Source organism: Vespula vulgaris, chromosome 15 (genome assembly GCF_905475345.1).
Source record: "Vespula vulgaris chromosome 15, iyVesVulg1.1, whole genome shotgun sequence".
Lineage (NCBI taxonomy): Eukaryota > Metazoa > Arthropoda > Insecta > Hymenoptera > Vespidae > Vespula > Vespula vulgaris.
The window spans coordinates 2636096-2661836 of record NC_066600.1 but is presented as its reverse complement, the minus strand read 5'-3'; the positions used below and the strand labels follow the sequence as shown (position 1 = coordinate 2661836).

Sequence of the window (25741 nt, the reverse complement as noted above, 5' to 3'; positions counted from 1 at the left end):
AAAGTATACTAAAAAGAAAAAAAAATGGCGGAGAAAAACTTCTGTTAGAAGACGACGCGCGATTTTATCTTTTTATTCTCCGACGAAGTTAATTTTTCCCTTTTTAATTATTTTTCATTCTCGTGTCTTTTTATCTTCTTCTTTTTTTTTTTCTTTTTCTACGCACGCGATGATTGATAAACGAAGAATGCGCGAACGCGAATCGTTTACGGCAAACATTTCTCTCTTTCTCTCGCGTTTCTTTCTCCTTTAAATAACCGCAGTCGGTCGATGGCAGCATTCGATGGAAAAGAGCTTTCTTTGTAACGGCTTATCGAACGGAATTTAAAGATAGTACATTTACTTGTTAAAAATCTTTCTCTCTCTTTCCTCCCTCCCTCTTTCTATCTCTTTTTCTTTCGCTCTTGTTCTTGCTTCACGACACATGTGCATAAATAAAGAACAGTTGATAAGGGAAAAATCGAGTAAACGCGCTTCGAGATAAAAGTACGAAACGTGTCTACCTCTGTTGGAACCCTCTTTGCTCGGTCGGTTAGCACCCTTCGATCGTTTCTCGATAGATAGCGTTGCGACGAGTTGTTTTCATCCGCAGTCGATAAAGCAGATCTCTTTCTTCGACGAATTATCGACCTTTCTACCCTCTCTCTTCCTTCTCTTCTATTTTTTATTATTTTTATATCTTCTTTTTTTTTATTTTATTTTTTTTTTTATTCAATTTTCTTTCATAGTTACGAATATTTTAGAGTTTTCATTTTCGTTCGTTTCTTATAAATATGTGGAAAAGTATTTGCGAAATTAGAGAGGAAAGAGAAAAATCTTACACCCACGACTTTTCTTTAAACCTAACAACCATCTTTAGCTATCCGATCATTTAAGTCGCGTAGCAGAAGAGAAGGTTTAGAAGAAATAGGAGGTAGTAAAGAAGAAGAAGGAGGAGGAGGAGGAGGAGGAGGAGGAGGAGGAGGAGGATGGAACGACGACCCTAACGGCCTATGAATCATCTTCTTCTCGCTTAACAAAAAGCAATTTCTTCGTCGTCGATTGAATGAATCTTTTTCTCTTCTCTCTCTCTTCTTTCTCTTTCTCTTTTTCTCTCTCCTTTCTCTTTTCTTCGTCTATCGCGATCTTCTTCGAAAGGTCGCTCTGGCACGTTTGTTTTTAGCGAAGTTCATGTATTAAGTCTCTCTCTCTCTTTCATACACATACATACGCACATACATACACATTAACTCAGTCACATATAAAAATACATAAATATATATGTGTGTGTGTGTGAGTACGTTAAATGGTGACGTTCGTTCGCCTACTGGACAAAAAAGGGTAGGAGGTAGAGAGACAGAGAGAAAGATAGAGATAGAGATAGTCCTGACTAAGGGGGAAGGGGTTAGAAAGAAAGAAAGAGAGGAATGGCTAGCAACAGGTTGTGACGTCAGAAGGCGCCACGCGACTACACGGTTCATTCACGAGAGGCAGCAAGCAAGCAAGTAAGCAAGCAAGCAAGCAAGCAAGCGAGCGAGCAAGCAAGCAAGCAAGCAGCAACAGCAGGGCAGCAGACATACAGGGTTGGAACCTAAGTAGCAGAACCGCGAACGTTCTCTTTCGCGTTTCTCACGTGATTCGACGAGCCGGTTTTATTAACGGCTGGGTAACGCGCCGCGCGATTAATAGTCCGTAACGGTTCGATTTGCCTGAGATCGAACGAGGTCCCTGATATTCCGAATTGATACAAGCTCTAATGAGAAGAGAAAGAGAAGAACGTCCTTATTTCTCTTCGCAGATCGATCGGTTTCCTACGAATATCTATATTCTCTATATTCCCATCGAATAATCTCTTCTCCGAATAAGATCTAATCAAGATGTAGAGTATCCATAACAAAGATAAATCCGATTCATATTATGGTCTACCATTTAAGGAGAAGGGAAGATTTAATCTTAACGATGATTGGGTGTTATCCGTAAATTAAACTTAAGGCTAAGTGGCTATGAAATTAATGAGATAGGCTATTTAAAAGGACAGTCAAGATTATCGTGGATTTATACGTTCTTCAGAGTCTCTCTCTCTCTCTCTTTCTTTCTTTCTCCATACAAGAATGATATATGATAGCGTATATATCCATACGGGATACAAACGTAGATGCACGAGCGTGCATGGATAGAATTGAACGGACAAATCGATTTGCCGGTCGTTCCCTTGGGAACTCCAACTAACTCGGAGTTCCTTACCCTCGGAGTTTGTAAGAGAAGAAGAGAAGAGCAGAGAACAGAACAGAACAGAACTGAACTGAACTGAACTGAACTGAACTGAACTGAACTGAACAGAACAGAACAGAACAGAACAGAACAGGACAGAACAGAACAGAACAGAACAGAACAGAACAGAAAAGAGGAGAAAAGAGTTGGTGTTTTATCCCTACCAGAGATCTGATCTAACCTCACCTAGAGTTTGTTCTCTCTGTCTCTCTCTTTTTCGCTTCAGACTCGCGTCGTTCGCCTCGGGCCGCGACTCGTGGAAAGGAGAACGGGAGCTGGAAAAAGGGACAAGGAGCTCTTAAGAAGTTAGAGAAAGAAAGAGAGAGAGAGAGAGAGAACTCGCTTGCTCTCCCCTCTCCAACGGCCAGTAGCCACGCGAGTTCATTCATGAGAACGTGGGAACGTGCCTCACGGTAGGTCCGCCGTTTTACCCCATCCTCTCTCTCTCTCTTTCTCTCTCTCTCTCTCTCTTTCTCTTTCTCTCTCTCGAGAAAGAGAGAGATCGTACTTTCTCGGCCGACGTTGTGTTGTATACGTTGCTTTCCCTCCATCTCCTCTTTTACCTCCTCCACCTCCACCACCTTCGAGTTCTTTCGCGTTCCCTTACCCTCTCGTTTCTTAGTAGACTCGCATCTATTTCCCTCTCTCACCCTACCTTCCTTCTCTCTCTCTCTCTCTCTTTCTCTCTCTGTTTCTGTACTCATGCAACCGTGTAATGTACTCTCCACATATGCGTAATACGTGTATCGATAGGTGTATGTGTTTATACGCGCTTGTATCCGGACAGTCACTAACTCTTTTACAATGATAAGAACATGTAGTGAGTAGTATTACGTTCTTTTCATTTCCAATGAATGACTGTCGCGAAACGTGTTATGTGTCTCTATAAAACTAGAATATATATATATATATATATATATATATATATATGTCTCTTTTTCTTTTTCTTTTTTTTTTTTTTCATATTTCAATATCCGGAGATTGTAGGAGTATGACGTGGACGAGATCGTGGATACGACTGGGTCGTTGAAATTTTCTGAATATTTTATGAAATGTTTTTTTCCCTCTCCCTTTTCTTTCTTTCTTTCTTTCTTTTTTTTTTCGTTATTATAACGCAGGACGAATTTATGAAATAATTGCGATACGTTATGTTCGTTTTGTAACAGCGAGATATTTCTTTCTTTCTTTCTTTCTTTCTTTCTTTCTTTCTTTCTTTTTTTCTCTTCTTTTTTTTGTTTCTCTCTTCTTTTTCTTTCCTTTTTTTTTACTCCATCATTCTATACTTTCTAACATCTAGCCAGCGACTACTCCCTTTACGAATCTCTTCTACAAGTGGTGCGATTTCTATCTCTTCTCACTAGGCGTACCAGGTGCTGCGTTACATGCGAGACAGCAAACAGTTGGTTGCTCTTAGCACGATGCTGAGAAAACTTTATGCACTCGGCTTGACAGAAATGATGTAGCGAACGTGCCGTGAACGTAAATAATATCTGGATCTTTTATACGTTCGTGTGTTGCTTCTGAATCTTTCTTTCTCTCTTTCTTCCTTTCAAAGAAGAAGAAGAAGAAGAAGAAGTTATAAATAAAAAGTAAATTATATATATATATACACACACACATATATAAAATTCCAACGATTTCTCAAAAATATTAACAATAATAGAAACCGAATTAATCTTCTTGCCTTTCTCTTTCTTTTTTGTGCGTATTAAACGTTAATTAAAATCATACCGGCAAAATGAAATTCAATAAAATTGCAAGATAATTATAAAGAGATGGAACAATTACGATCGATCGATCGATAGATTCCAAGTCTCCTTTCATTTCCGTACCGATCGAAGAAGACGAGTGGAGAAAGAGAGATAGAAAGAGAGATAGAAAGAGAGATAGAAAGAGAGATAGAAACAGAGACAGAAAGAGAGTAGGAAGGTGTATCGAGTGTGTATAGTCGAGTGTATCGAACGACGGAGACATAATTGCGGCCTGTAAATCGGGCTGGATAGCGCCTGAGGGCACTCTCCTCCTTCGTACTTTGGAACGAAAGCAACGCGCGTAAAGCTTCCTTCTCTTAGCTCCGTTTGCGTTTACCAGAGGCTTCTCTCATCCTCATCCTCATCTTCTCCTTTCTTCTTTTCGTTCTACGTTCCTTGAACGAGAAAGGTACGAAGAAGAGAAAGAGAGAAAGATAGATATAACGATAGAGAGAAAGATAGAGAGAAAGAGAGAAAAAGAGAGAGAGAGAGAGAGAGAGAGAGAACCGCGCCTCTTCTCTTCTTTGCGTCTGTGGAATGAAAAGAAAAAGGAAGGAAAGCGAAGAGAACTACCTGTTCGGTGCGTATCACACGCACTATTACTCCTCTCAAGATACGGCTTTGCAACACGTTTCACGAGAACGTACCTTTATGATCTCTCTCCTCGTGGCCCTTTCTTGGTATACCATCGACCGTTCCTGGAATGTGATAAATAACGACCACTATGGAATCTTCGTTTGAACATTTTATTTATTTTTTTCTCTTTTTCTTTCTCTTGTTTTTTTTCTATTTTTCTATATATATATATGGATGGATTATATTTACGTTTTACGATATCATTACTCTCTCTCTTTTTCTCTCTCTCTTTCTCTCTCTCTTTCTCTCTTTTTTTTTCTATCTTATCTCTATCTATCTATCTATCTAATATACTATTATAGTATTTTTATTATGAATTTAATCCTTTTAACTCGTACGTCAAGCTTGAGATGATGATAGAAATTTGCAATAAAACTCGTAAAGTCGCTCTACGAGGTGACGACAACAATGATCATTTGCATTTGCAGGGCATGTTTCTCGATCGATCATTTCTATTTATTACTGTAGTGTATATATATATATATATATATATATATATATATATATTTATATATACACGCACACGTATACGTATCTTCTCGGTTCTATTTTCACACGGCAAATACGGTCAGACGTGAGAAAAATGTTGATAAAAAAAAAAAAAAAAATAAAGGAAATCCGAGTTCAAAGGGTTGAAAACGATTATTATCCTTTGGTAATTAAGATATATTGCTTTCGTTAAAATTTTTATTGATCATTAATCCGATCGAATGTGCATACGATTTATATGCAATTTCATCTTACTCCGTTCGTTTTATTACAATTGGATAACTTTTTCAACATATCCGGACTTTGACTGGACTTATTTAGGATTTATCTACTCTTTTACGTATACATACATGCATACATGCATACACACATATATTTATATATATATATTATAATATTTCATCGTATCGGCAGGACTCGCACCCATGGCTGCTCGATTAGGGCAGCCATTAAATATACGTCGTTGTTGCAACAGGTAGACAGGGGCCGATGCGAGCCCAGCGGATGTTATTGCTCTCGGGAAGTCGGTAGCCGGGGTAATTGATTATCTTGCGCCTTTTATACGTTACAAGTCTGTGCAACAGCGGACTCTTAAATCCATCCTCTGCATCCCTATATCCTCAAATTATATGGCGGAATCGATGTTAGTCTCAAAGAAAAAGGGAGTAAAACTGAAACTAACGATAGGTATATCTAATACGAACGTTAGGTACTTTGAACAAAAAAAGAAAAAAAAAAAGAATAAAATAAAGTAGAATGAAATAAAAGAAAAAAAAAAAAAAAAAAAAAAGAGAAATAAATAAAAACTCGTCCGAATAAACGCGGAAGATGAAAACGATCGATTCGTTCAGAATAATTATCGATCCTGATCGTCATCATCATCGTCATCATCATTATCATCATTATCGTCTATATGAAATATTCAAAGTTACAAAACTTCAATCATTCTTTACACCCCTTTCGTATCTTTCGTCCCTCGAATATTTTATATAACACATTATTCCGTGTTAATTAAGTAATTCTAAAGATATTTGAATAAAAAAAGCAAAAAGAAAAAGAAAAAAAAATAGAAGAGAAAAAGAAAAGAAAAAGAAAACGAGCAAAAAGAAAAATTTGTTTTCGGTGGATAATAGAAAGAAGAGGTAAGAGTAAGAGGGGTGGTGGTTGTTGGTACTATCACCTTTTTCCATCGTCATATTCAAGTACAGTGTTCTACGTCCGCTTCCGAACGGCAAAGTCGGTGAAGTCGCTTTATAAGCCGTGTATACCTGGACTCATGCCTTCCACGCTATCCTGGTATATTATGGTTAAGTTGTTGCCGGTGGACAGGCTCCTATTCGAGCGTAGCTTCTGGTCTCGCGAGAGATTATAGAGATAATGGGGGCCCTGGATAGCAGAGTTGCTCGGTCCTCGCTCCCAACAAATTGCAGGGTTCATTCATCCTCCACTCGATAGAGAGAAAAACTAGCCCCGCTACTCAGCCTCCTCTCTCTCTCTCTCTTACTTACTCTTTTTTCCTCTCTCTCTCTCTCTCTCTTTCTTTCTCTCATCATGCATATATACCTCTATGTATATACTTACACACGTATATACATATATATATATATATATATATACGTATATATTACGTGTATATATATTTTATATATTTGTATGTATGTATGTATGTGTATGTATATATATATATATATGTCTATACTTTGCGAGTATACAACTTGACCTCTTGGAATATGATTTCCTTCCTTGCTCCAGAACACCACGACTTTTGTGGTCGATTCTAAATCTTTTCTTTTCTTTCAACCTTTTTTTCTTTTTTTTTTTTCTTTTGTTGTTGTTTCTTTTTTGTTCTCTTTTTATTTTTCATTTCCCCTGCTTCGTCGAAAGTATTTTTATTGTCTCTATTTTTTTTTTTTCTTTTTATATATTTCATTTTTCGTCTCGTTTTCTTTTCTTTCGTTTTCTTCTTCTGTCCTTTTTCTTTATTTTTCTTTCAAATGCGATACGTATACGTAGATACAAAATATATATATATATATATTATATATGTGTGCGACGTATCGATCCTGTCGTATTTTCTTTTAATTAAATAAATATAAATAGTAGAGTTTTCCCATGTGAATCACGATTAATAACGTATTCGATTATTTCTACATTACTCGCTGACTAATACGTGATTAGCTGCTTTACACAATTTTTCCAATTTCAAGAGTTGGGAACCTGTTCTGTCTGTCTCTTGGCGAGATCGATCGATCGATATTATCTCGGTGTTTCTTGTTCATATTGATATTTCTACGGAATTTGCCTTACGTTTCTTCTCATTAATGATAATAATAATAATAATAATAACAACAACAGCAGCAGCAACATCAACGACAATAATAATATGAATAATAATAATAATAATAACAGATAATAATAAATTATGATTATGATGACGATAATTATCAGCAGTCATTGCTATCAATTATTCATTCCAAATTACGACGAGTTAATTCTTTCATCGATAAATCAAAATCTTTTTCCTTTTTTTTTTTTTTTCCCCCATACAATCTAAAATTCATTCATTTCGTAATATCTATGCCTAAGGAACGAAATACGTTTTAAAATATTTTTCTTCTTTTTTCCTAGTTTTTTTTTTTTTTTTAAATTTAATTTATTTAAAAGACCTTGAGTTTTTTTAGATTACGATAAACCAAGTCTATATAGGTAAAATCGACGCACGTATAAGCGAATGTTCAACGGAGAATGTGACCGCGGGGTTGAAACGGAGAAATCATGGAAACAAATCGTTCGCAGCGTTAAAAAGGACCACTTCCTTCCTTCGCGGTAAATAATCGTCCTGCGGTATCGTCGTACTCGTTAGGAACAACATCGGAGAAACGATAACGGCTTCGACTTGGATTGGCCGAGGAAAACGGGATGGCCGGCCTCTTTACTTAAAAGAAAAATGCGAACAACTTGAAGAGTTTCTTAGAGATTCGCGACCGCATCCGCGACCAGAGAGGTGTTTGTCCTCTCTCTCTCTCTTTCTCTCTTTCATTTTGTCTGTCGTTTTCTGCTCTTCCTTTTTTTTTTCTTCCTTATTTTCGTAAAAATCGGAGTGTGCCCTTATTTCACTATTTTCGCTTTTTATTATTTTTTTTTTTTTTAATCTTCTGTGTGTGTGTATTTTTTTTTCTTTTTTTTTTCTCTCCATTGCAACGTCCAAGATATCGCGCGTGTTTGAGTGAATTTTTTTTTATTTTCTTTTTTTTTTTCTCTTTCTTTTTTTTTATATATATATATAATCCATCGATGTCGTCAGCTAACGAATTATTTTCATCGCTGATATCTTGGTACGATAAAATTATCAAATGTCTTTACCGAAAGGTGTCTTCTTCGTGTGGAACTTGGTCGAAGTTTGCGTGTCGTCAAAGGATCAACGACTGTTCGATCGAATCGTTCGTCCGAATCGTAAGTAAACGAGAATATTTCATGATGTTTTAGAGTACTTCGATTCGTTTGTTGATATCTTTTATGTGATGTATATGTGTGCGCATATGCGTGCGCGTACAGAGGTGTATGTGTGTGTGAGCGCGTTTCTATGGAACTTCGTCTAATCTAATTCTAACGACAAGTAGAGTTTGAATTTTTGAGAATAGTGTGATTACTCTGTTGTAGTAGTAGTAAATAATATCTACTTATGATAACTAATTAGTATCTATATGGTACGATTCGAACGAATGATTTTTTTTTTAATTCTCTTCATCTGTCGATTATTAAGGAGATTATTTGACAGAGAGAGAGAGAGAGAGAGAGAAGAAAAAAGTAAATAAAAAAAAAAAAAGAAGTGATAACGACATTATAGGAGTCTGTGTCATTGTGTCATGGATCCTGACAAGGCGCCACGTTCCCGATCGAACGGATGTCGTGCTCGTTCTGGTACGTTGATTAGCGCTACGATGCTAAACAAATAAAATAAAGAAAGGAAATAATTGATTCTGCCGGGAGGGATCGCGAACGTAGGAACGAACGCCGGAGGAAGCCGAACAGGTTTTGCTAAGAAAGAGAGAAAGAAGTAAGGTCATTCGAGTGTGTTGTGTGTATTTCTATGTGAATGTGTGTATCTCTGCGTGCGTGTGTGTGTGTGTGTGTGGTGTCAGAAAGAGAGAGAGAAAGAGAGAGAGAGAGAGAGAGAGAGAGATGTTCGCTTAGAATTCTCTTCCTACACCTTGTAACCAAGCGAATAGAATTTCTTTCAAATCATTCCAACGATGAGTAAGAATGCAAATTTTATTATATCATTTTTGTATCAAACTATAAAAGATGCAAGATACTCTTTTTAAAATGATTGAAAATTAATGATTTCTTCTTCTTCTTCTTCTTCTTTTTCTTCTTCTTCTTCTTTTGGACGTCGATTTGAATAATTTCTAATTAATATCGATAACATACAAAATAAATATATTTATCATTCTGATAAATGGGATCTATTAAGTATCTAAATATGTAATTCGAATTGGAGAAAAAAAAGGATTCGTTCGAACGAATAAAACTATAGTAATATAAGAAGGTGAATGCATATTTGTAGCATAAGAAGTACCTTTTCCTACATGGGCACGCTTCCGGACGTAAGAGGTAAGAGACGGGGCAAAAGATACGGATGCTGGACTTCGATGGTGGGGAGAGAGCCACGCGATCGAGATTTATTTATAAGTCGACGAACGTGCCCTCCCTTCTATCCTTTTGCTTCCTTCTTCCTTCTCTACTTGTATCTCTCTCTCTCTCTCTTTCTCCCTCTCTTTTTCTCCCTCTCTTATCTATCTATCTACCTATCTCTTTCTCTCTTTAGTTGGCGTGCTTCTCAGTGGTACCCAGCATCCGCTGGATCACTATTTTCCTCTCTCTCTCTCTCTCTCTCTCTCTCTCTCTCTCTCTTTTTCTCGGCTTCTCAACGTTCACTTCGCGGTTTCTCCACTCATTAGGCACTACTCAGATTTCGTTCTAAACACGCGAACAATACCTGTCGTTTATTCCAGAAAAATTACATTTGATTGTGAATATTTTCTTTTTCTTATTCTTTTTTCTTTTTTTCTTTCTTTCTCTCTCTTTTTTTTTTTTTTTTTTTAATACAATTATTAAAAAAATTTTGCGAAATAGATCGAACGATGATCCATCGATACAATTTCGAAGAATCGAATCGAAAAAATCCTCGAGTGCTGAACTTAGTGCTGACAAAAGTTTAATAATCTCTAGGATTTATATTTACTGTACAATTTTATCGAGTATCACTTGTCTTCTATATAGATCGTCGATATTTTCTAAAAATAATTGTTATCAAATATTTCTCAGATAGATCGTACGACGATTTTGTGAAATCTAAGAAAAACATTCCTTAAGTTTCGAAGATAATACTGACAACTTATTGTTCGATGTCAAATGCATACCTTTGTATCATAAGATTTTATCGAGTTATTTTTTTTCACGTACATCGTCGATATTTTTTTAAGGATAATTATTAGATAAAATTTGAATGAAACAAATTATGGATAAACAAATTATATCAACGAACGAAGATCGATTTCGAACAAATTTTGAATGTAATCTAATCGAATCAAATCGAATCGAAAATTTTTTAATTTTTCAGTATAACACAGTAACTTGTTGCTCGCTGGGTCCCCTATTTACTACACAATTCCATCGAGTCTTTAGTTTCCATGTAGAAGCCGGAAATCGGCTAGAGTGGGAATTTATTATATCGGCAGTAGATCGGCATATACATATTCTACTACGGGGCCTAGGCCGTTCACCGTTTGCTTCCCCCTCCACCAACCCCTCCGCGTGTATCCCTTCTACACCCTCCTCGAGCCACGCGCCAGCTCGAGGAACGAGCTACGTGTTTTTTCGCGAGCGTCTTTGCACTCGTGTGTGTGTGTGTATGCGTATGTTTACGTGCGAGTTCTTCGAGATGATCCTTGCCTCTTTTCTCCTTGAAAGATATTTCTTATAAATTTTGATGGTTTGATTATAATATCCATAATATACATTGGAGAATATCTTTCAAATACGACGTAATTTCTTCTTACTATTCTATTTTAGTTTTTATATACATAATAGTATTTTGATATATATATATATGTGTATGTATGTATGTATATATGATGTATATATGTGAGTATGTTTTTAACTCTTTCTAAGTATAACACATTAAAATCAGACGCGAATCGATATAAAAAACATCGCTCTTACAATATCCATATATTCATTATATTATCTACGTAAATACTTGAGATGCACAAGAATTGGAATAAATAAAAAGGGATAAAAAAGAAAAACGAAAAAGAACAAGAAGAAGAAAAAAAAGAAGAAGAAATCAAAAGCAGAATTAGCCGAGAAGGAGATTATGGAGAGTTAAATGTAATATAAAATACGATGTTGTACTTTGTACGTCCAACTTAAAAATGATTGGATGATAAACGCGTGTAATAAAGCTTACCATTTTTTCTAATCACCCTACGATCTCTGATCTTTCGAGATTGTTAGGCAATGAGTTAAGAATGTTAAAAAGGTGTCCTCGCCGGAAGAGTTAGACCTAGGTAAGCGAGGTGCTCGTATACGCGAGGGCAGAAGCACTGGTGAAACAGGTTCGAAGTTGCTCTGAGGAACTGGCTGAGCAACGCGAGCGGGGAAAAACAAGAGGTACAATCGGATTGTGCCAGGCTGATCGTCCTGCCCCTGAGGCTTTTATAACGGTATTAAACGGACGCCGGTGTTCGGTGTAGAGCCTGAGTCGAACGCTTTACCCCCCACCCTTTCGAGAAATCTCTTATTACATTTCTCCTTCATAATCGTCTTCCGTCGTTTATTTTTCTTTCTTTCTTTCTTTCTTTCTTTCTTTCTTTTTTTTTTTTTTTACATATATATATATTTTTCTTATGTATATTTTTCTCTTTTCTTTTTTCTTCTTTTTTCTTTCCTTCTCCTTCCTACTCTCTCTCTCTCTCTCTCTCTCTCTCTCTCTCTCTCTCTTATTTGTTCGATTATATATCGAAGAGATATCAATGAATACGTATATGTATCCTTACTTGTGTTCTTTTCTCTCTTTCTTGTGTGTGTGTGTTTTCTATGCTATTTCGTTATTATTGCGTGTCTCAAGGTTAGGTAAGAGATTCGCGATCGTGAAAAAAAGAGAGAAAGAGAGAGAGAGAAAGAAAAAATGACCTTATGGTATTTATGATTGTAAAATAAATATCTTCAATGATTCCTCTCTCGATCGTGTCGATTTGAATAAACAAGTTAATATATAATTGATACTTTGAATTTTGTTAAGTCTCGAATACGTAGATGTTACTTAATCCTTCCTATGGCCTATCCGTTTCTTTCTTTCTTTTTTCTTTTTTTTTACTTTTTCGCGTCTGAAGAAAAATAACATGATGTGAAAGTTATATGATAACGACTTATAACATATCCGCTAAGTAGACATTACTTGCATTCTTTGAAAAATTACAAAAAAAAAAAAAAATTAACCGACTATATCCCATTTTCTTGGGAATTATTTAGAACGAAAAAAAATCGCACAAAAGAGAAGGAAGGAGAGAGAGAGAGAGAGAGAGAGAGAGAGAGAGAGAGAGAGAGAAAAAGAGATACAAAAAGGAGCGAATTTTAAAGTAAAATAAGTAGTTTTGAAGAGCGAGTTAATAAATTAAGTCAATGAAATGTTATACGGTAGTCGTAGGTATTTAATTAATGAATTATCTCGAACGAATTTCTCTCTTCCTCGCTCTCTCTTTGAACAAGAGTAAATAAATCGGACGCGGATCGTCCAGACGATGAGGTCATCCAGTTCTCTTGGTGGTGTTGTTTCTCCTCCCCTCTAACCTCCATCCACCATCTCTCTCTCTCCATCTTTTTCTTTGTCCGGCCTCGCGGCACCGCCGTGCCGCTGAATTGATGCGTGGGTGCAGGTTGGACGCAGATAACGCGGGAGGAGTTTCGTTTGTCCAATCCTCGATGATTCTGCTCCTCCTCCACCTCCTCTCCCTCTCCCTCTCTCTTTCTCTTTTTCTTTCTTTCTTTCTCTCTCTCTCTCTCGCTCTCTTTCTCTCTCTCTGTCTCTCTCTCTCTGTCTCTCTCTCTCTCTCTCTCTCTCTCTTTCTGCGCTCACCTTCGTTTCGCTTGCTTCTTACCAAAGTGTTTTACAAATGGACGATGCTCGTTCGACAGGAACGAGCCCTTTGACTCTTCTCTCTTTCTCTTTCTATCTCTCTTGGTACTTTGACTCGTTTATACCACGCCTATGCTCCACACCTATCTTCCTCTCTCGTTCTCTTTTTCTTTCTCTTTTTCTTTCTCTTTCTCTCTCTCTCTCTCTCTCTTTCTCTTTGATTTGTTCTCTGCTCGACGAACGATGACGAATTCGAATGGTCCACACTACATTCATTATAATCTTTTTATTCCTAACCAACGATACTTCTATTAGATGATAATAATAAGGATGTTGATGATGATGATGATGATGATGATGATGATAACAATGACGAGGAATGATTAGAAACTTTTTGCGTTTCAAAATTGCTTTGCTGAATGTAATTATATTACGTATATATGTATGTTAAAACTATTGGTATATGTATAAGTACATATGTAAATAATTGAATAAAGGATTCATAAAAATTGAAACATATGTACATATATGTATAAATATTCGATAGTTGCTATACCGTTTAAAGTTTTACTTTCCCCGATCGAGGAGCTACTTTCGTACACGATGAGTATACCACCAGCAACCCTCCTCCTTTCACTATGACGACGCGTTTCGACGAGCATGAACACTGCTCAATTGGCGTGCATATTATGCAAACAGTCACGGTTCTTATATTACATGTATCATAGATGTATATGCTATTACATGCATATGCAGACATACACATATACACGTATTTGTTCTGTAGGTATTACATACGTTTGAAGAAATAGTTGTACTTATTCGTCCATGTACGTTTTTGTATATAGACACTGAAATACGTGAGTCATACCATTTAATTGTATAATATAAACGTAGATAAACGAACACCGCGCATTGGAAATCTATACGACGATTGATCCTTTCAAAGCTCCTTTTATACAAAAAAAAAAGAAAAGAAAAGAGAATCTTGCATGTTTTCTACATAAAAAATTTCAAAGAAATCGTAGCAACGAGAGATATTATTTTTACGATCGTTTCTATCTTAATACTATCTAATACGACGTAAATCGTATTGTTTCTTCTTAGAATGAGGAATATTTGTTTGAATTTAGAGAGAGAAAAAAAGAAAGGAAAAAAAAAAAGAAAAAAAAAGAAAGACGTGAATAGCAGAAACGCTCGTTAGGTTCACCAAAATGTCGTCGTACACTCGCCATGTTGAAGTTAACAAAAGGCAATATTGCTTTCTCGTGTTTCTCCCGCCCCGACCCTCTCCCCGAAAATGTATTTGTATGTGTGTATACATTCTTCTCTCAGAGTTAACTATACGAGTCGTTCCATAGTAGATTTCGTATACTGTTCCTCAGAGATAACACGCTCAGGATAATGTTAATGGCGGAACAGGTGCTCGGCGAGGCGTGACACAATGACGTCAGTGGAGAGCCTTCGTGCCATGCCACTCGTGCGCACCCACCGACACAAAATTCTGCCGCCATTAAAGTGACCGAGGGACGGACTGCACGAAACGTTTGTAATTCTTTTATCCTATATATATACACACGCATAGATATATACATATGTATGTATATATAGAATAAAAGAATATACATATATATATATATATACATGTGTGTATAGATATATATGTACATACGTACGTATGTATGTATTTATGTATGTATCTATCTATGTATGTATGAATGTATGTATATCTTTTTAACGTCCCGCACGTCTTTCACGGTTAGTTCAATTTCCACTTTCGTATAACGTTCTTTTAACGTTCGCCTGTGAAACGTTCTCTCGTGTAATTAATGGACATGGCTTAACGCTTACGTTTCAGTTCGGTATATCATTTATAAACTTTTCCTTTTATTTTTTTTTTTGTTTTTTCCCCTTGTTCTTTTTTTGTTTGTTCTTTCTTTCTTTTTTTTCCTTACAGGTATCTATCTACTTACGCTAAAATTGTTACAGAGCAAATATTCTTTATAATTGACGGGACAACTTATTGCATATCGAATTGTCGTCCGTATTCTTGCTTATTTAATACTAGACATTACATCTTGCGTAGATCTATCATTTGATCGTTTTAGAGAATGATGGTGACGTATTTAGAGACATTAGAAAAAGAAAAGGAAAAAGAAGAAGAAGAAAAAAAAAAGAACCGTCGATATAGGTATATCCACAATTTGACGAATTAATTATAGCTAGATGCAAAGTTAAACGTGAATACCGTTCAAATTATATATTTAATCGTAACACTGTATTTATTACAATGACCGATTGATTCGATTGAATATTGAAACTGGAAATTTTCACTCGGCTATTCAAATTTGTTTCACGCTTTAGCGTAACGGCTAAAGTTCTCACAAAGGTTCTCCGTAAAAAGGCGATGGTGAACGCGTGCATATGTTGAGAATGCGTGCGTGCATGCTTACATGCGTATCGGATAGGGGCGAACATTCATAAGAGTGACAATGTAAAAAAATTATTCTGACGTTGAACCGATAAAGTCATTAAAACGAGTTTTCCATGTGTGCGGATAACAATTAATTTGATAAGATATTTTCTTCTAAAATTATTTTCGTCCTTCATTTTCTCTCTTTCTTTTCTGTTTCTCTATCTGTCTGTTTGTCTGTCTGTCTGTCTGTCTCTCTGTCTATATCGTTAAAACTATAGTTCGATAATATTCGTTTACCGTGCGAAACAATATAATAAGGGAGAAGAAGGGACTAGGAACTTCCGGACAACACCTGTGACACATTCTCACGTGCCGTCAGCATGGCTGGCCCTGTGAACACCTGTAACTCACGCTAGCTAACTGTTGGCACTATCTACGTATGCATATATATATATGTGTGTGTGTGTAAGGATCAAAAAGGATCAGAAACTTCGATGTTTCTAATTTCTCACATGTTACACCTGTTTGTCGAAAGAGTCAAGCATGATATATCGAAGATACGATCTCTTAGATATTAGAAATTAATAACGATTATTGTTATCATCGACTAATCTTATTGATGACACGATAACGATGAAAAATTTAGAGTCTAGACACATGCGATATTATCGACGAACAATCTTTTTTTTTTTTTCTTTTTTAAGGATAGAGATCGAATTTTATTCTTCCGAGAAATGGATTTGGACGAGACATTATTTTATACGATTTTTTTTTATTCTTTTTTTTTTCTTTTTTCTCTGACAAAAATCTCGATGAGAACCCTTGTAGCAGTTTTAATAGCGACAGAGGGCTGGCCCCGTCGGACGGGCAAACAAAACCGGTGTGGGAGCGAAAGCATGCAGGCTCTCACGAGCGTTCATTGTCCGTGATACACATCTATACGTAATTTACCTACCTACCTACCTACCTACCTACATACATACATATGTATGTATATATACGTGTATGCATACATACATACATACATGTATATATATATATACATACCTTCGTTCTAAAACCTTACAACCGACGTGCGAACTTCGAGACAGTCCTTTGCTTGTCCTTTCGTTTGATCTTCCGACTTTTCGTTTGATTCGTTTGATGCCTTCGTCGTAAAAGATATAAATCTTTTTCTTTTTCTTTTTTTTATCGTCCTTCTTAACCCACAATTCAAATTATTTCTTTATAAAACATAATAATAAAATTATATACATATATATATACTTATATAATATTTTAAATGCCCTATATATCCCATAATACTAAAATTTTTAATAACAAAAAATAACAAAAAGGATCAAATACATAAAATGTATAGCACTGCAAATTTGTTAAGGGTTAAGTATTTGATTTCAAGTTCTGATCTCTGTATAATGGCAATCAACAAAGATGAAACGTTTAAGAGGGTGAAAGGAACGACTAATGATAGCTCCGGGCAACGATTAGCACCTCCGATGGATTGTCCCACTATCACTATCATAGGCATTCTCTTCGATCCCTCGTGGCAAGGTCCTCGGCAAAGCCTTATTTACTAGGATTTAATTAATCGACCTTCTACACCCTACTAGACGAATTTCTCATCGTGTTACGTTGTCAACAATCTTCTCAAAAGGAACTTTGAATCAATTCTCTCTTCGCTTAACTTCGATATTTTTTCGTCGTCTTATCTTCTATTATTTATTATCCTTATTATCGTCATCATCATTAAGTTAATTAATTTTTCTCGCGTAATTGATTGATTCCGTTCTCTTTTTTCTTAAAATTTCTTCTTCTTTTCTATCTTTTTTTTTGGAAAATTTTTTGCAAATTCAATGATTGATCATCAACGATTTGTCTTACTGTCGTCGAAAAGCTTTGAAAACTTCTCGACACAGTTGAATTATCTTCGCTTTATTACACTCTCGTGGAATATCCACTAAATTTACAATGAACGCGTCAGAAAATATCGACCTTAATCGTTTCTCTCATATATATACAAACGATCTATGTAGCTTCTCGTTTCCGGCGCCATCGATCATTTCTACTATTGCACGAATCAAACGACCCAACCGATGTCTCTACGCGTTTCCATCGTGTATGCATAAATTGCGCGTCAATCTCCTTTCTTTTTCAGGCCAGCGGAAACAAGGTTAAGCTGTAAATTAAAAGTATAGAGAGAGAAAGGAAGAGAGAGAAAGATAGATAGATAGATAGATAGATAGAGAGAAAGAGAGAGAGAGAGAGAGAGAGAGAGAGAGAGAGAGAAGAAACTTATAGATGGAATATGAATCGAGAGAAAGAGAAAGAGATAAAGGAAGTAGCGTGCTCAATGAAATCACGCGAATATCGCCCAAAGGGATTTAAAATCTCTCTATTGAATATTCCTCGATAATTTTACTATCCATTATCCCGTAACTAGTAACCGAATGTATCTTTTTTTCTTTCTTTCCTTCTCTCTTTTTTTTTTTTTTTTTTTAATTCCTTCTTTCGATACTTTTATGAATCTCAATTCGATACTCGTTACAAAGAATTATTCCTACTTCGATTTTATTTCTAACATTTACTTTCAATTTTTTCTTCTTCATTCTTTTTCGTTCTTTTTTATTTCTTTTTTGTTTTTCGTCGTCAGAGAAAAAAATTCAAACGATTGTTTTATCTAAATGATTCGTAGATAAAGTAATTAAGTATTACCTACGATACTATCTCATTCTTATTTTTCTTTTAATCACCTGTTAAAGTACCAACGAATTTGTAACGTTTTTTTTATCTTTTAAATATAACATCGTACCGGTTACCTTGTTTATCACGAAAGCGAGCGAATTGATATCTACGTAAGGGAGAATGTACGGCTCAATCGATGACTATGATTTCTCGATCGATTTCATTGAGATCAGTCGTGGAAAATAAAAAATATGGTAATCGGAAATTCCGACGAGAAGAAAGGAAGATCGATAAAAACTTGAAAGAATGAAATAGATTCGATCTAAAAATGAATGAGATCGATGATTAATATCGCCGGCAATTATCAACATCGTAATATCGCGTAATATCAACGAAATACAACATATACGTATATACTTTACACATATACGCACAGAGAGATATCTATTTCATATTTGAACGAACGCGCGAACAGAAGCTTCGTACTTACTTGCTCGTAATTTACTTTGGAATAGGGAGATAAGAAACGACAACGCTTTCCGCTCCATATCCGTAACACGTAACACTCTTACGAATCTATTATATCGTGTGTCTCTAACGTCTAATAAACTTAAGAAAAAGTTAGAACAGGGGCCCGTTCTTAACTCGAACTATACGCTTTCACGAGCCGTCACCTCGAGCAAAGGTGGGAATCGAACGACGGAACCTGGCATAAACTTGTTAACGCTAATTTTGCGTCTATAGGTATCTCTGTCTGTGTTTTTATCTGTATGTCTGTGTATATATGTACGTTACGTACATACGTATGTATATATGTAATAACCGAAAGTGAAATCAAAGTGTTTTTTTCTGTGCGTTTATGCATTATCATTCTCGTTTTTTAATTTATTTATTTTATTTCATTTGTCTATATTTTTTTTTTTTTGCGAGCGACTAACTTCGAAAGCTTTCAAGCTAACGCGATTACAATTGTCTAGATCCTTAAAGAATGTCTATGATAACTTCTTTTTATTATCTTGTTTTACTTTTTATTTCATCGACGATGTATCATTAACTCGATTAATTCGTCTTCTTGCTCCGATTACGAGAAAAATCACGAAGATAGTCCTGTCTTTTTTCTAATGCTTTTTCGAGGTAAGCCTGACACAAAAATGAAGAAAGAAAAATGAGGAAAAAAAAAAGAAACGTGAAGGAAAGTACTTGGGTGGATGAAGTGCGGATAAAAAAGTATACACGTATGTGTATGAGAAGAAGAGAAACAAAAGGGAAAAAAAGAAGAAAAAGAAAGGGGAAGAAAAAGGGGGAGGAAAGGAGGGGATGGGAGAAAGGGAAGGAGTAAGTACTATACGGGCGAACGAATGTAAACGACTGTGAATCGAAGGAACGAACTTGCCGATGATCGTTAATTAAGCTGCGAGAAGGAGTTTCTCTCACGAGGTGGTCGAACAGAATGGCGTCTCCTCACGCAGCGAAAAGTTTCAAGGGAAGGGAGGAAAGACAATGCCAAGTAGATAACAACAAGTAGCAGTATGTTCGTGGGTATTCTCCTGCGAATCGAAAGGGTTACCGCGACCAAAGCTCTAAGAATAGGATGGTATGCAAACTACGAAGGGAAAAAAATACTATATACGTATATAAATATGATACGTGAGTGTCTGCATGACGTATACGCGTATATATGTGCGTATACACGTAGATAGGTAGTTATCTTTTATACAGTGAGAAATAAAAATAATTCCTTAATTATAATAACGTGTTTACGAGCGTCTCGCACAATTGATTCGGTTTGCTAATGAGACTTAAATATCTTTTCTTTTTATACTTAATTGTTATAACTATTTGAACGACCATTCGTTAATAATTATTCTCCGATGAAACCGTTTATTTTATTATACGATAATATTCAAATAATTATATCAAAGTTATTATTTTAATACAGAGGGACACGACAGAGCTTGAAAATGATTACGAATTTCGAACCCTTTCGAGAGAATGCATAAGAAATCGTTTAGCGTTCCTATCAACCTTTTCCCGCCCGATGATGATCTCTCATTCGTTTGTCCTCTTCCTCCTCCTCGTATCGTTTCTATATGACTCTACTCGACTCGACCCTACTCGACTCGATTCGACTCGACTCGACTCGACTCGACTCGACTCAACTCAACTCGACTCGCGGCACCGGCGGGAGCATCGAAGCGTGCTTCCCCTTCGCGCTGCTGCCCTCTTCGTACATCGTGGCTGACCTCTGTGCTTCAAAAATGATCGTCGGAGCGTCGTGTTCCACTTGCTCGCGCGTTACACGACAAGACTTAACGTAACCGACGATGACGAAACGTTTTTCTAATCGAACGCGACGAAGAATTAGACACGAGATTCTTTTTTCTTCCTCTCTCATTTTCTCTGACAACGAATTTTATCGATCTTCGTATCGTCGTCGAAAAGCTTCCATTCTTTTTATCATTCTACCTTTTCTTTCCCTTTTTATTTATTTACTTTTTTGTTAACGAATCGTCCTTGTTAAAACTCGACGAAGAAACTATTTAAAGCAATCTTCGAAAGAACGAATTTGCTCGAAGATGTATAAGGGATGTTGAGGAGGAGGAGGAAGAGGAGGAGGGGTGAGTTAAGTAGGGAAAGAAGCAAGTCAGGTCGCATAGGTTTGTTCGTTTGTTGGCAAAAAAGAACGTGGAACGTACTTTTACAACACACGCTTGTAATACTCTCGGCGAGTCTCCAACGTTACATACGCTACGGCTTGGTTGGGTACGTTTGAGGTGTGCTCATGTAGATAAGCTCCGATAATGACCGGACGTGTGCTCACCCAGGCATAACTCTGCTAGCTCCCTCCCAGTCTCCTCCTCCTCCTCCACCTCCTCCTACTACTACTACTACTCCTCTTTCTCCTCCTCTTGTTCTTCTCTCCTGTCCTCCACCTAGTGCTCCACCTCCTTGTTCCGCATCCACATTCGTTCTTCCCTTCGAAGAGAGGAGCCCCTTCGTACTCCCTCCGTTCGTCTCTTTCTATCGTTTGCTATCTCTCTCTCTTTCTCTCTCTCTTTTTGTCTCTCTTTTTTGTCTTTCTCTCTCTCTCTCTCTTTGTGCGTCTATATTCGCGGCAAACGATTCGCAAAACACACGTGCGTTCGGCGGCACCAGAACGACCGTTCGTGGGCTCTTGTCCTCTAGAAAAGTTTCGAGCCCATAGTGTGTGGATCACTGGAAACGCGTCGTTACCCAACGACCGACGGAGAACAAAGACAAAGAACGTCCTTGGACGCCACAGTTTGCGAACTTTCTAAGTATACACACATGTATCCATATCCCTATGTATACGGAATGAGTCAAACGAAATTTCAATGGATATTATATATAGTATTTATTATAATTATTATTGTTATTATTATTGTTATTATTATTACGAGATATAATACGATTATAATTGCGTACAAAATCACGTAGAGATATGTAGTTTAATAATATCTTTTCCATTTTTCTTTCCTTTCCTTTCCTTTCCTTTCCTTTCCTTTCCTCTTTTAATATTCAGATTCTTTTTTCAAGGAAAAAGAAAAAGAAAAAGAAAAAGAAAAAGAAAAAGGAGGAAAGAAAATGATAAAACAACAGGAAAATAAAGAAACCGGAAAGTACGTTAACTCTGATGTGAGAGGAGGGAAAAAAGGAAGAAGAAGAAAAAAAACAGAAGGAAAGAAAAGAAAAACGGCAAACCGAGAGGTGATAATACGAATAAACCGCAAAAGCGATATGCATAAAGCGTAGAGGCGATAAAGTCATCGTCGAGACTGCTGCCTCTTCTCGCTTTAAACCTTAACTGCTCGTGGATTTCTAAGCGCGTAACATGTCCTCAACACTTTTAACGATAACTAATAGACTCGAATAGCCTCGTTGATATTTTTATTGTCGTTTGCTTACTTATTTGAGAATATGCTTGCTAAGACGCATTGTTCTTACAAATAATATCGTTTTATGACGCGATTATTAACAAGCTCTCAGCTTAAAACTCGCGATTATTTCCAAATCGCGAATGACCTTAAAAGAAAAAAAAAAAAAAAACAGAAAGAAAGAAAAAAAGAAAGGAAATATATACACACATATATATATGTGTGTGTGTGTGTAAAATAAAAAATAAACGAAAAGTAAAAAAGAAAGAAACCTTAATTCGTTCGGGAGAGAAAAGAGGATGGTAGTAAAAAAGAAATCGTAGGGTATCCTCGATCAATTTCGATGTAAAATTCTTAGAAACAGAGTCACTATTAATACGAACGAAAAGTTCTCTGTCTCTTTCTCTCATTCGTCTCAGTATGCATTCGTATGCAATTCGTCGAGAGTGTAGAACTGTAAAGTGTAGACGACGTTGGAGACGAAGAGGATAGTCTCTCCTTTCCTCTCCTCTCCTCTCCTCTTCTCTTCTCTTCTCTCCTCGCCACTCCTCTCTCTTTCTCTCTCATACCTCACGCGCTTAGACGGCTCGTCCCGTTCATTCACTAACTTCGTACTCGAGTACATTAATGTTAGACAAGAGCTCGTTTCCGGCGCTCTGTCGCGCTTATACGTGTTTCTCATATTTTTGTGTTAGGCATTAGGTACCTCGCCGACAACGACGAAGACAACGCGCTCCGCAAAAGGATCGTTTGTTATACTCCTCGTGTTGTTACTCGTAACATAACGGTCATCATTTCACCTATTTAACTTGTTTTTTGTTTTGTTTTGTTTTGTTTTGTTTCTCGTTTATCTTTTCTTCTTTTCGTTTTCTTTTCCCATATATGTTTTATTTGTCTCTACCATCACAACATTCAGGACATCACGTTTTTCTTTTTATTCTCCCTTTCTTCTATCTGTTTTTATTTGGTATTATAAAAAGAGGCTTGTTTTTATTAGAGTCGGTGAAAAACATCTTACAATTTAGTTAATTTATTTCCATGGTTTTTTTTTTTTTTTTCTTACGACGTTTATGAATATATGTTCGTTTATAGTAGATATATATATGTGTGTGTGTGTGTGTATAAAGAAAAAGAAAGAAAAATAAAAAGAAAATATGTATGAGTTTCCATATAAAGATAACTTCCTCTTACGTAAGTGTTAGTCCAAACTGACGATTACATTCCCTGATTGTAACAAGAGAGAAAGAGATAGATAGATAAGATCGAATATATAATAGTAAAAAAGAAATAATATCCTGTTCGACGAGACGAGTTAATCGAAAATGTCGATCGATCATGTTAATTTGTTGTTAATCGCGATAAATGATCGTAATTAATGAATTGGTAGACCGAGTTAATTGCTCGTGGCATTTGCGTAAGTAAATGTTTTTTCTTTCTTTCTTTCTTTCTTTTTTGCTTTCCAAACAATCTATCAAGATTCGATCGAACGACGATTATGATTCTTCTTACGTTGTACACGAGAGATAAACGAACTGTACAGAATGAAGAAAGACTATTCCTAATATATATAAACCCACAATACACACACACATATATATATAAAACAGTTATACTAATATCATATATGCATAATATCCAAGAGATACTTATTTACATCGACAATGTTCTGTTCTATGAATACTAAAATGAAAAATACGTTTGATCTGCCGGTGTAGAATAAAACAGAGAGAGAGAGAGAGAGAGAGAGAGGAGGGGAGGTAGATAGCTCCGAATGTCCCTTACCGAATAGTTACATTAAAAGATAAAAATAGAAGTCAGATCCGTCTCACACGTTCGATTCGGTTCGGTTCGGTTCGGTTCAGAGAGAGAAAGAGAGAAAGAGAAAGAGAGACACCGGAAATTGTCAACTCTTTCCCTCCTTCGTCGTGTCCCTCTTTCCCTCTGAGTACCGGTGGACTTTCACGCGGCAACGATCCGATGTGCCGCAATAATCGTGTATTGCGAGAGTAAAGCATCGATCGGGTTGCGAGCTCGTATAATAATAAAAACGTAAAGTTTGGCCGAGAAAGCTACTACTAAGAGATAGATGGTGGAGGGAAGAGGTTGACACGAGATAGAGAAGGAGGGAGGAAGAGAGGAGGAGGAGGAGGGAGGAGGGTAAAACACGAGGAGAGTTAGCTCGACGTTACGCAAGATTCGTGATGTGCACTTCGTGAGAGCGACGGCTCGTTAGCTCTAGGAAAGAGGGAAAGAGAGGTAGAGAGGAAAAGAGGGAGAGAGTGAGAAGGGAGGAGGAGGAGGAGGAGAGAGAGAGAGAGAGAGAGAGAGAGAAGAGAGTCACAAATGGGGAGTCCTCCTGCTTTTTCGATCGAACGATCATTCGGATCTACGCGTCCGACAGCATAATCGACTAGGCCTTTGTCGTTACTTCGTAACGACAACGTTCAGGAAAAATCTTGATTGCGCCGAGTCAAATTATACTGAATTAATCGTTACGACGTTATTTAAACATTTTTTTACTCGACTCGTTCGTATATAACAAGTATATATATATATATATATATATTTCATATTCATTTTCCAAATGACATTTAATTAAGAAAGAAATCATCTATTTCGAAACATCGAATATTATTAACTATTATTATAAGAACCAATGATGAAATGAAATAATTGTATTAATTAGTAAGCATATATATATATATATATATATATATATATATATATATATATATATATATACAGAGAGAGAGAGAGAGAAGGATATATTTTACAAGACTGAAAGTTTACGCTATAGACGTTGTCCATTATTATTATTATCATTATTATAGAGTGTTTGTATAAGAAGAAAAGGGGAGAAAGAGAGAGAGAGAGAAAAAATGTGTATCTACGGTGTGACGGAAAGGGGAGCGGAAGCATTAGCGAGAGAGAAGTCACGGTTACATGGCCGTGGGCCATAGGCGAGAACGAGCGAGAGAACGAATGAGAGAACCCGAGCAAGCCGGGGTTGCCGGAAGTCGAGTGACCGTAGCGGGGCAGGTGAGCTCTCGATCCCTCCTCCTCCGAAGGAAATGACGTGGTTCCGCGAGCGGTCGTCTCTTTTACGCACGAGGAGTGCCGAGGAAGAAAAGACGAAGAAGAAGGAGAAGGAGGAGAAGGAGGAGAAGGAGGTGGAGGAGAAGGAGGAGGAGGAGGAGGAGGAGGTAGCTTCGCCTTCTGGCAGCAAGAGCAAACGCAAGGAGTACGTTCTTCTCACGCTCTCCATCTCCCTCTCTCTTTCTCTCTCTCTCTTTCTTTCTCTCTTTCTCTTTGATATACGCATACAAGACACATCCCCCATTCGTTTTCCTGCTTACGGTGAATCTCGAAAAATTTCGCCTAAAAAGTAGTCTAGCCTCCGGCACGATCTACGATCTACCTTACGTGTTACGTTGCCTATCCTTTCAGAATTTTTATCTCTTTTCCCTTTTTTTTTTTTTTC

The 25741-nt window shown here is 36.7% G+C and overlaps 1 protein-coding gene across 7 annotated transcripts in view; it reads left to right on the top strand.

Moving 5' to 3' along the window:
* Nucleotides 1–25741, top strand: part of LOC127069457 (ETS-like protein pointed) — an 81294-nt gene that overhangs the window by 20436 nt on the left and 35117 nt on the right. For 5 of the 7 annotated variants that reach the window (XM_051006516.1, XM_051006512.1, XM_051006509.1 and 2 more), the window contains exon 4: nt 8496–8579. The exons of the other annotated variants lie outside the window; for them this stretch is intronic. In XM_051006516.1, the coding sequence (XP_050862473.1) occupies nt 8496–8579 (84 nt within the window). The remainder of the gene's footprint in view (nt 1–8495; nt 8580–25741) is intronic. 7 annotated transcript variants of the gene reach the window in all.